The sequence below is a fragment of the Primulina tabacum genome, chromosome 17 (assembly GCF_025594145.1).
Source record: "Primulina tabacum isolate GXHZ01 chromosome 17, ASM2559414v2, whole genome shotgun sequence".
Classification (NCBI taxonomy): Eukaryota; Viridiplantae; Streptophyta; class Magnoliopsida; order Lamiales; family Gesneriaceae; genus Primulina; species Primulina tabacum.
Window position 1 is genome coordinate 25,804,177 of NC_134566.1, and position 12,043 is coordinate 25,816,219.

General features: G+C 36.3%; 1 protein-coding gene across 1 annotated transcript; it reads left to right on the forward strand.

The window, feature by feature from the left end:
- Positions 1 to 6,461: 6,461 nt before the first annotated feature.
- On the forward strand, positions 6,462 to 9,491 carry LOC142530611 (uncharacterized). The gene is made up of 3 exons (XM_075636434.1): positions 6,462 to 6,866; positions 7,233 to 7,773; positions 9,379 to 9,491. Exons 1-3 carry the CDS (start codon positions 6,462 to 6,464, stop codon positions 9,489 to 9,491), a joined length of 1,059 nt encoding a protein of 352 aa, XP_075492549.1.
- Positions 9,492 to 12,043: the final 2,552 nt, after the last annotated feature.

The following is a 12,043-nucleotide window of genomic DNA, read 5'->3' on the forward strand; positions in this document are numbered from 1 at the left end:
TGTTTATTATTTAAGTTACTCTCTTTCGCGTAAGTTTTTTTAATTATCATGCGTAGTACTCTTTCATATGATTTGTGTTTGAACTTTTGGAAAATATTTATCAATATTTGATGATTATATTGTGAAAATTGTGGATTGCACTTAATCTTTATGTCACGTGGAAAATGTTGTATTGATTTCTATATTGATTTTTTTTATTTTCTAGCCCCCCATATTTTGAAATTCTGGCTACGCCCCTACATCCAAGAAAATCAAAACCACATCACATGGACTATAAAGAACGAATCAAACATTGAAAAAGAAATTCTATCTTGGCCACAACAACAAAAAAAGGTTGGAACAAAATCTTCTATATAAAAATTATAAAGTGGTCTTCCCCTGCACAACGAATAATAAGACTTGCTAACTTTCCTTACACCAACTGAACAAAATTGTCTAAATAATCTCGGCATGGGTGTATATAAAAAAACACATGGTACAGAGAATTAGGTGAACCCTCTTAATTTATTTTAAATCAACACCACAACAACACTTCCAAAAAATAGGTCCATGATCACTTAGAACACATTCGTGATCATGACCATACTAAGTCGGGCCGCCATGAGTCCATATTCCTCAGAAAATGAAGAGAAACTGGCCATGGATTATGTAACGCGTAAGACTTGGACGATGAAAACGAAGCATTTACACCCAAGTTGGTGCACTTTGTGCTGTCACAAGTATCAGAAAATAAAATTGTGCAATGACTAACAACTATAACATTTTTGCATGGTAGTAAGCGCTTGATCATAACAATTGATATCATCAAACCATATGTAAAACATCTTCATTCTTCTGTCAACCGTCTTCAATACTTGAGTTAGTTTTAATACAACATCTGTCTCCTTCAAGATCATTCTTCAGGAGGAGCTGTTGGAAGAGTTGGCCACCCTGGAGAGTCAAATGCTAGATCTAGCTGAGACAGAGGATATCTAGTTAGCTCTCGGCCGAAGAGCTTTTATCGACTTACAGCTGAGAGAAAGTCTTCGGTGTTTGATCGTTCTTCGAAAAGAAAAAAATTATAAACCACAAAATCAGACAGCTCTCGATGACTATGCAGTAATCTCTCACTTGGAATTTAACATTATCTCTACTGCCTCTAAAGTTTGTTCCATAAGGCAAGAATTTCAAATGCTCGAACTACCATTGCCCAAACTTTTGAGGTTTATGTTGAGGCGGAATATGCCATGATTGCAGAAATAAGGATGGAAGAGGAAACTTAAGAATGAGTTAACACAATGAAACCTGATCATGTGTAATGCCTTGAAGTAGATATCACAAGTTGTTGATTTAGTAATGTGAGATTACTAAATGATTAACGATTTCTAAAAAATAAAATATGACATATTTTGGTCCTATGAAGTCCAAATGATTTGAAATTTGAATATAACGTAGAAAACTCAAAAATATAGAAGTTTCATGTTTTGAAAAATGTGATCGTTTAACTTATTCCAAATGGATATATCGAGGTTAAAAATGTTAAATATATTATATTATATTAATAATATAATATAATATTAAAAAAAGAAAATTGAAAATTGAGGCGGTGATTCAATTCCACCGCATCAGAAAGCATTTCGACAAAGAGGTGAGACAGAGGAGAGGAAACAACATTTCAATTTTCTTTTTGATCTTACGACTTATCATTTTATCTAATCGACGAACCGACTTCAGTTCAAGGATCGTTGGCATGAGGTCTTCGATTTGAGGTATAAATTTTATAGTTTTGGTGATGTTTGAAATTCAACTATTTCTGGAATAAATCTGATAAATTGTTAAATCATACAAAAATTGAAGATTGTTGAGTAATGTATGATTTTAACGAAGAAGAGAAGATTATAGTGGTATTAGTTTGAATTATTCTCAATTTATTATAATTAAAGATTTTAATTGTTGGATTGAAACTGGAGAGTTGTTTTTCAATTGTTATTAATTCTGATTATATATTCGAAGTCTATAAAATATAGGCTACATGTTGATATAAAGTTTTCGTAGTTTAACGGATGTTGTAAATAGCCTAATATTTGAAGTTAATTTATTAAGGTGTATTTGATGTTAGTATTGATAACTAAATACACCAGAATATTAATTGTTGACTGATGAAGATGTATAATCGAGTTTTATATTTTGTTGAGTTAATTATTATTGGGCTATTTGATGTTGTGCATTGAGCCTGTTATGATTGTGTTGATACAGGTGACAATGATTGATATTATTATTAAATTATTTAGATACATCATAAGCCTCAGGATCAAAGAAATAGCCAGATTTTATATATATACTCGATTATTAGGTACGTGTTGACGTACGAGCATATGTTTTTATTGTTTAGTATTGATGAATACTATTATGTTGAACGATGATAAATCAGCGGAATTGAGTGATTTGATATTATATTTGTTGTTTATTATTATTGTTGATTTTTTTGGCAGTCGTTGTTGGGAGATGTATCGTTGTTGTTGTTCGATCGACGATATTGCTGTCGTCGGAGTAGGGGTGCGACGTATCGTTGATGCTGTTCGATCGACGATATTGTTGTCGCCGGAGTAGGGGATGCGGCGTATCATTGATGTTGTTCGTTCGACAATATTGTTGTCGTCGGAGTTGGGGTGCGACGTATCGTTGATGTTGTTGTTGCAGTAGTATGGGAGTGATGTCGTTGATATTGTTGATGGTTTGATTGTACAGAAACAGCAAAAGGAGTATTTCTGTTATGATTTCGGTTATATTTTGTGTTGTTGTTCATATAACTACTATGTATTACGCTGATGATTGTTGTGTATGCTCACCTTCGGAGGCTGTTTCTGTTGGACATATTACATGACTATGCCGTGAGACATGATAGAGGTGGAGGATGGTGTGCCTGGTTAAACAGTCCTGTAGTTGATAGTTATAGAAACACTATAGCTTATTATCTTATTTGAGTTATGTGTGAATTTATTATAGTGTTTCTGCTACATTGATGTAGATAGTGTGATGATTGCACTATGTTATCGTATATGCATTATATTATTATGTCGTTGAAAAGAAATTTTTTAGATATAAGACGTCACATGTTGTATGATTACGTGACAAGGTTTGGGGTGCCACACGTGGTGCTATCAGAGCATATGTTAGATTTTTGTGATGGTTAGGAGTTTGGCTTGTGATGAGGGAGTTGGATGGCGATATTATCTACGTGTGTCTATGCATTTGACTTGTTTTTGCTGATTTCTTGATATGATTGATTGGTATTTAGTTGCGTATGCTTTCGTGCGGAAGGTGTGATGATGATTATTGGATTGTAATTGTTAAATGTTATGATAACAATTTGATTTCCAGTGATGGCAGCTAGAGAACAGGTACATCCGCATGAGGAAACAGAAGAGGTTGACAGTGGGTTTGGGAAGATGAATCCACCGCCACCTCCTCCTATGGGACAAGCATCTGCAGATCAGCCTTTATTGCCCGGTGAGTTGAGTTTGACACAGTTTAGCATTTATCTTTTTCTGAGATTCGATAGCTTTGAGACTGGTGAGCGAGCAGAGGAGTGGATTGAGAGGATAGAGTAGATATTTGTGACTGCTCCATGTGCTAGGTCTGCTTGGTTACGATTGGCTACATTCCATCTTTCGAGGGATGTACTATCGTGGTGGCAGACGACTGAGGCTGGAATGAGAGCCCAGGGCCGAACTCTTGATTGGGATGTGTTTCGATCTCGTTTTCTTGATAAGTATTTTTCTATAGCAGCCAGACAAAAGAAAGAACGAGAATTTGAGGATTTGAGACATGGTAGTATGTCTGTTGTTGATTATGAGTCTCGGTATTCTGCATTGTTGAAATATGTGCCACATGTTGGTACGAATGTTCATGCTAAGATGAGGCATTTCTTGATAGGGTTGAAGTTAGAGTTATTTGATCGCGTGCAATCAAATAACCCGATATCATTTGAGGATGCAGTGACGAGGGTTGAGATGGCTGAGTTGGTGATGCAGGAGTATGGGGCTCAGGGACGATTATCAGAGATGACTACGGAATCATTGCGACTGCAGGGACAATCTTTTAAATATCAGAAGGGTTCATCTTCTTCTTCATCCTCATCTGGGAAGCGTCGATTTGATTCACGACGTGTTGAGAGTCGTGGGGGTAGTTCTCAGTCTGTTCAGGTGCAGAGAGGAGATCCTAGAGGAGTGAGATGTTTTCGTTGTGGGGGACCTCATCTGATCAGATAGTGCACACAGACCTGAGATCACTTGTTTTGAGTGGCGGTGTGGGCCATATAGCCAGACATTGTCCTAGTCGTGAGGGACAACGAGAGCCCAGGAATGATAGAGGTAGATCCTCAGATAGATGAGGACGACAGCCTCAACAATTTACACCACGACCTTCTGGAGGACAGCCACGTATGTAAGGAGCTGGTCCACCTCAGGCACATGTGTATGCTTTGACATGAGAGCAGGCAGAGGAGGCACGATAGGAGATGATAACGGGTAAGTGTTATTTATGTTCTTATCCTGCTTATATTCTATTTGATACAGTCGCATACTTTTATATCGAAAAGGTTTGTGGTTGAGCACCATATGCGCCCGTCTCCATTGTCTATGCCTCTTTCTGTTTCAACACCATTTGGAGTTGATACATCAGTCGTATCTATGATATCAGATGGTATTATTTCTTACGAGGGCTACGAGCTGAGATCTGATATGATTATTCTGGAGATGACTGATTTTGATTGTATTGTGGAAATTAATGTCCTGAGGAGATGTTGTGCGACTGTTGATTGTTATCAGCAGGGTAGTATATTTTTACACAGATCAGAAAGAGCATTGGACCTTTTATGGGAAAGGTTCTCGTCCCCGTGTTCCGTTGGTATTTGCTATCCAGATGTCTCAATTATTGGAGCATGGACATGAGAGATCTTATTTATGCTGTAAATGTGACAGAGAAGAAGAAGGAGGTGGGAATAGAGGAGATACCTGTAGTTGATGAGTTTGCCGATGTATTTCTGAGGAGATTCCAGGCTTCCCACCAGCCTGTGAGGTGGAGTTTGGGATTAAGTTGATGCCAGGTACTTCCCCTATTTCTCGTGCTCCTTAAAGAATGGCACCAGCAGAATTGAGAGAGTTGAAAGCCCAGTTACAGGACTTGATGGACAAGGGATACATTCGTCCTAGTCTATCGCCTTGGGGTGCACCAGTCCTATTTGTGAGAAAGAATGATGGAACAATGCAGCTTTGTATTGACTATCGACAACTGAATAAGGTAACGATTAAGAATAAATATCTCATCCCTCGTATTTATGATTTGTTTGATCAGTTGCAGGGAACCTCAATGTATTCAAAGATTGATTTGAGGTCAGGATATCATCAGATACGAGTTAGAGATGAGGATATCCAGAAGACAACATTCAGGACCAGATATGTGCATTATGAGTTTTTAATTATGCCGTTTGGGTTGACGAATGCTCCAGCTGTGTTTATGAGTTCGGTGAATATGGTATTTCCTCCTTAGCTCGATCAGTTTGTTATTGTGTTTATTGATTATGTGTTGATATATTCCAAGAGTGAGGTTTAGCATGCAGGGCACTTGCATTCAACATTACAGGTATTGTGAGATAGAAAATTGTATGCCAAACTCGTGTGGTCTTCTTGGGTCATGTTATATCAAGAGATGTGATTTCTGTTGATCCAACGAAGGTTGAAGCTGTGTTGCAGTGGTCTGCACCTACATCTTTACCGGAGATCCGTAGTTTCTTAGGTTTAGCAGGTTATTATCGTCGATTTATCGAGGGATTTTCAAATATTGCTAGACCTTTGACACAATTGACTCAGAAAGTTGTGTGATTTCAGTGGTCTGAAGCATGTGAGAGGACTTTTCAGGAGTTGAAGCACCGACTGATGACCGCACCGGTGTTATTAATCGCTACAGAAAACGAGAGGTTTTTTGTTTATACTGATGCATCATTACATGGTTTAGATGTGTTTTGATGCAGGATCGACATGTTATGGCATATGCCTCGAGACAACTAAAGCCACACGAAAGAAGGTACCATGTGCATGATTTGGAGTTGGCAGCCATTATCTTTGCCTTGAAAATATGGCGATACTATTTATATGGTACATCGTTTACGATTCATACGGATCATAAGAGTTTGAGATTTTTGTTTACACAGACAGAGTTGAATATGATACAGAGAAAGTGGTTAGATTTGTTGAAATATTATGACAGTGAGATTGAGTATCATCTTGGTCGAGCTAATCTTACAGTTGATGCATTGAGTCGTAAAGTGAGCTGTACCACAGAGGATGTGAATCGTTTATCAGCTATGATGATGTCTTGTTGTTCCTTTGGATACGGTTTTGATATCGCAACGACTCCTATCCAGGTATCTACCTTATTAGCTGAACCTTATTATGGTTGTATTCGTGAGGCACAGATGACAGATGAGAGAGTTCAACGGGAATGAGTTAGTTTCTCGGAAACAAGATACTCGTTTTAGAGTAGCTGATGATGGTAGTTTGAGGATGAATGATAGATGGGTAGTTCCTGAAGCATCTGAGTTGCACCAGGACCTACTGTGGCGTGCACATTATAGTCGGTATTCTATCCACCTTGGTGGCAAGAGGATGTCTAAGGATCTATGCTCTCATTTTTTGTGGAAGGGAATGAAACGTGATGTGATTTCTTTTGTACGTCGATGTCTCAATTTTCAACAGATCAAAGCTGAGAGGAGAAGGACAGAAGGTGAACTAAGGAGTTTAGAAGTACCGACTTGGAAATGGGAGCATATATCGATGGATTTTGTGACTCATTTGCCAACGAGCACTAGAACTATTGATGCTATTTGGGTAATTGCTGATCGATTGACGAAAGTTGCACATTTTATACCCTATAGTATTAATAGTACATATTTGAAGATGGCACAGTTGTATATACGAGAGATTGTACGGTTGCACGGGATTTCAATGTCTATTACTTCTAATAGAGATCCTCGATTTTCTTCTCATTTTTGGGAAGGATTACAGACTGCGATGGGGACAGAGTTAAGATTGAGTACGGCTTATCATCCTCAGACAGATGGTCAGACTGAGCGTACTATTCAGACGCTAAAGGATATGTTGCGTGCTTATGTTATGGATTTTAAATCTGTTTGGCAGTCATCTATTCCATTGGTGGAGTTTGCATATAACAATAGTTATCAGAATAATATTCAGATGGCTCCATTTGAAGCATTGTATAGGAGACTTTGTAGATCTCCATTATACTGGGATAATGTTGATCGAGCAGTAGTTACAAGCCATGAGATGATTCAAGAGATGGAACAGAAATTAAATTTAATACAGCAGCGATTGAAAGCAGCTCAAGATAGACATGCCGCCTATGCAAATAAAAGACGAAGACCCTTAGAGTTTCAGCAGGGCAATCGAGTATTTTTGAAAGTTTCTCCGTTTTGTGGCACAATGAAAGGAAAGTTGGCACCGAGATATGTTGGCCTGTATGAGATATTTCAGCGGATAGACACTTTGGCTTATCGATTGGCTCTACCTCTATCTTTATCTGATATTCATGATGTGTTTCACATGTCGATGTTGCCGAAGTATGAGCCAGATCCTTCACATGTGTTGGATATTTCTGAGGTCCAATTAGATCCTGATGTGTCTTATGTTGAGAGGCCAGTTTGTATTTTGGATCGATCTGAACGAAATCTTCGTAGTAAGCTTATACCGATGATGAAGGTTCAGTGGGAGCATAGAGGTGTCGAAGAGGCCACTTGGGAGACAGAGCGGCATATGAGGGAGCTCTACCCCTACTTATTCTGATGGTATGACGTATCTTTATTTATGCATGTTATTACTTTTGTTGATTAATTTCGGGGTCGAAATTCATTTAAGGAGGGTAGAAACTGTAATGCCTGAAGTAAATATCACAAGTTGTTGATTTAGTAATGTGAGATTACTAAATAATTAACGATTTATAAAGAATGAAATATGACATATTTTGGTCATATGAAGTCCAAATGATTTGAAATTTGAATATAACGTAGAAAACTCAAAGATATAGAAGTTTCATGTTTTGAGTTTTGAAAAATGTGATCGTTTGACTGGTCCAAACGGATACATTAATATTAAAAATGTTAAATATAATATAGTATATTATTTTATTAATATAATATAATATTAAAAAAATTGAAAATTGAGGAGGTGATTCAATTCCACCGCATCAGAAAGTATTTAGACCAAGTGCTGAGACAGAGGAGAGGAAACAACATTTCAATTTTCTTTTCGATCTTACGACTTATCGGTTTATCCAATCGACGAACCGCCTTCAGTTCTGGGATCATTGACATGACGTCTTCTATTTGATGTATAAATTTTATAGTTTTGGTGATATTTGAAATTCGTCGATTCCTGGAATAAATATGAAAAATTGTTAAATCATACAGAAATTGAAGATTGTCGAGTAGCGTATGATTTTAACGAAGAAGGGAAGATTATAGTGGTGTTATTTTGAATTATTTTCAATTTATTATAATTAGGGATTTTAGTCGTTGGATTGAAACTGGAGAGTTGTTTGTCAGCTGTTATTATTTCTGATTATATATTCGGAGTCTACGAAATATAAGCTACATGTTGATATAAAGTTTTTGTAGTTTAACGGATGCTGTAAAATAGCCTATTATTTGAAGTTAATTTATTATGGTGTATTTGATGTTAGTCTTGATAAGTAAATACACCGTAATATTAATTGTTGAACAATGAAGATGTATAATCGAGTTTTATATTTTGTTGAATTAATTTTTATTGGGCTATTTGATGTTGTGCATTGAGCTTGTTATGATTGTGTTGATACAGTGATAATGATCTGATATTGTTGTTGAATTATTTAGATACATCACAAGCCTCAGGATCAAAGAAGTAGCCAGATTTTACATATATACTCGATTATCAGGTACGTGTTGACGTACAAGCATATGTTTTTATTATTGATGAATACTATTGTGTTGAATGATGGTAAATCACCAGAATTGAGTGATTTGATATTATATTTGTTGTTGTTTATTATCATTGATGTTGTTGGCAATTGTTGTTGGGAGACGTATCGTTGCTATTGTTCGATCGACGATATTGTTGTCGCCGAAATAGGGGTGCGACGTATCGTTGCTGTTGTTCGACGATATTGCTGTCGTCGGAGTAGGAGTGTGACATATCATTGATGTTGTTGTTGCAGTAGTATGTGAATGATGTCGTTGATGTTGTTGATGGTTTGATTGTCCAGAAACATCAATTGGAGTATTTCTGTTATGATTTCAGTTATATTTTATGTTGTTGTTAATATAACTGTTAAATATTACGATGATAGTTTTTGTGTATGCTCACCTTCGGGGGCTGTTTCTATTGGACATGTTACAGGACTATGCCGTGAGACATGATAAGGGTGAAGGACTAGGTGTGTCTAGTCAAACAGTCCTGTAGTTGATAGTGCATAGAGAGATTATAGCTTATTATCTTATTTGAGTTATGTGTGTATTTATTATACTGTTTCTTCTATACTGATACAGATAGTGTGATGATTGCACTATGCTATCGTATATGCATTATATTATTACGTCGTTGAAAAGAAAACTTTTATGCATGAGACATCATATGTTGTATGATTATGTGGCAATGTTTGGGACGCCACATCCTGCTTTCTTCCATAACAAGAAATCAGATTGTGGTCCTTCGACCACCGATTTCACGGTTGGTTCTACTTCTGATCAAACCAGTGACACCAACTCAACCGGTTGACATAAATGTTCCCAATGATGCCTCCCCCATTATCCCCACTTGTGAAGGTGCAATTAGGGCTGATCATATGAGCTAATCACAATTCTCAAATATTTGTTATTTTATATAATTAATAGATTCTCATGTATCACACATTGCTCTCCAGCTCATTCTTCAAGATATTATCAGATCTACAAGGATCACTCAGAGCATGAAAACAACTACTCAACTGTTTTTTGCTAGCAACAGTTAAAAGAATGACATGAATTTATATTTATATATATTATGAGGAGAATGCCATTAATTTATATTTACATGTATAGTTATATAGATATTATTTAATTTAATGAAGAGAATGACATTAATTTATATTTATATGTATATTTAGATTAGATTTATATTCATATATTCTTGAATTAATTAAAAATCATTAATTAATAAAATAAATAATTTAAAATGCAATTCATAATTCTAAACAATGATTCATTTATATACATAATAATAACAATAGATTTTACATGTAAATGTCGTGGAAGATGTATATAACTTAACTTCGTAGATTTGGATTCTCCACTGTATTTTTTGTCGGCAAAGATGATTGGTCAACAAATTTGAAAAAAAAAATGAGGTAGGGACAACACATTTTGTAGACTTTGAAAAATTAAACTAAGGTTGGCATTTTGACGAAGGATATTCAGACGAATAATGCGTTATATATGCGTTTTCACACTGACAAGAAGCTCTATAAATAGAGCTCCACCTTCATTCTGAAATCATCATTTCTTTGAGTTTTATCTCATCTTATAGCATTTGAGTGCTTAGTTCTATAATATTTGTGAGGTGTTTGTTCTTCTGTATTAAGAAAGTGTGTGTTCTCTTTGAAAACACAGTGAGTGAGTTGTATACGATAAAATATTATAGTGGAATTCTTTTCATCTTGCCTGTGGTTTTTCACCCTAATAATTTTGAAGGGTTTTTCACGTAAATCTCAGTGTCCATTTTATTCTTTATTTTTGGATTTTATTATCTCAAATTACCGTATGTGGGACCAACAAGTGGTATCAGAGCCTTGATTTAAAATTTCTTAAAATTCTGAGTATGCTCTGTGGTTGCAGCCTAGACTGATCTTCCACATCAGAAAAGATTTTTTGAGATTATTTTATTAAGGCGGGATTATTTTGTTCAGTCTACTAAATTGTTGTAGACATAATGGCGAGCAGGTACGAGATAACAAAGTTCAACGGAAGCAATTTTATGCTGTGGAAAATAAAGATACAAGCAGTTTTAAGAAAGGAAAATTGCTTGGCGGCTATTGGAGATAGATAGGTGGAAATTATGGATGATGGAAAGTGGAATGAGATGAATGATATTGCTGTTGCCAATTTACACTTGGTTATAACTGACGAAATTTTTTTTCAAGTATCTCTGAGATAAAAATAGCCAAAGTTATCTGAGTTACTCTGACAAAGATGTACGAGGTCAAGTCGCTACACAACATGATTTTCCTAAAGAGAAGGCTTTATACTATTCGGATGGCGGAATCCTCATCGATGACCGACCATATCAATACACTAAATATTCTATTTGCCCAACTCACTTCCATGGGGCATAAAATAGGGGAAAATGAACGTGCAGAGCTTCTACTTCAAAGTCTAACAGATTCATATGATCAACTTATCATCAACATAACCAACAATATTCTTATGGGCTTTTTAAGATTCGACGATGTCTTAACTGCGGTTCTCAGTGAAGAAAGCCGGTACAAAAATAAGGAAGATAGTTTGGTAACTTCGAAGTAGCCAGAGGCTTTGCCGATGATAAGATGAAGATTTATGGACCGTGACTCCAGTGGGAGCCAAAGACGAGGTAGATCAAAGTTGAGAAGTAAGAAGAAAAATATTTATTGCTTTAAATGTGGCGGTAAAGGGCACTTCAAGAAAGAGTGTACGAGTATCGAGAAAAGTTCTCAAGGAAATATGGCCAGTACTTCAGGCGGTGGTGAAAAATTATTCAGCGAAGCAGCAACTGTTGCAGAAGGCATGCACAAATTTTGTTACACATGGATTATGGATTCAGGAGCGACGTGGCACATGACATCTCGAAGAGAATGGTTTGATCATTATGAACCAGTCTCAGGAGGATGTGTATTCAATTGAAATGATCATGCCTTGGAAATCGCTGGTGTCGGTACTATCAAAATTAAAATATTTGATGGCACCATTCGCACCATACAGGAGTTACGACATATGAAGAGACTG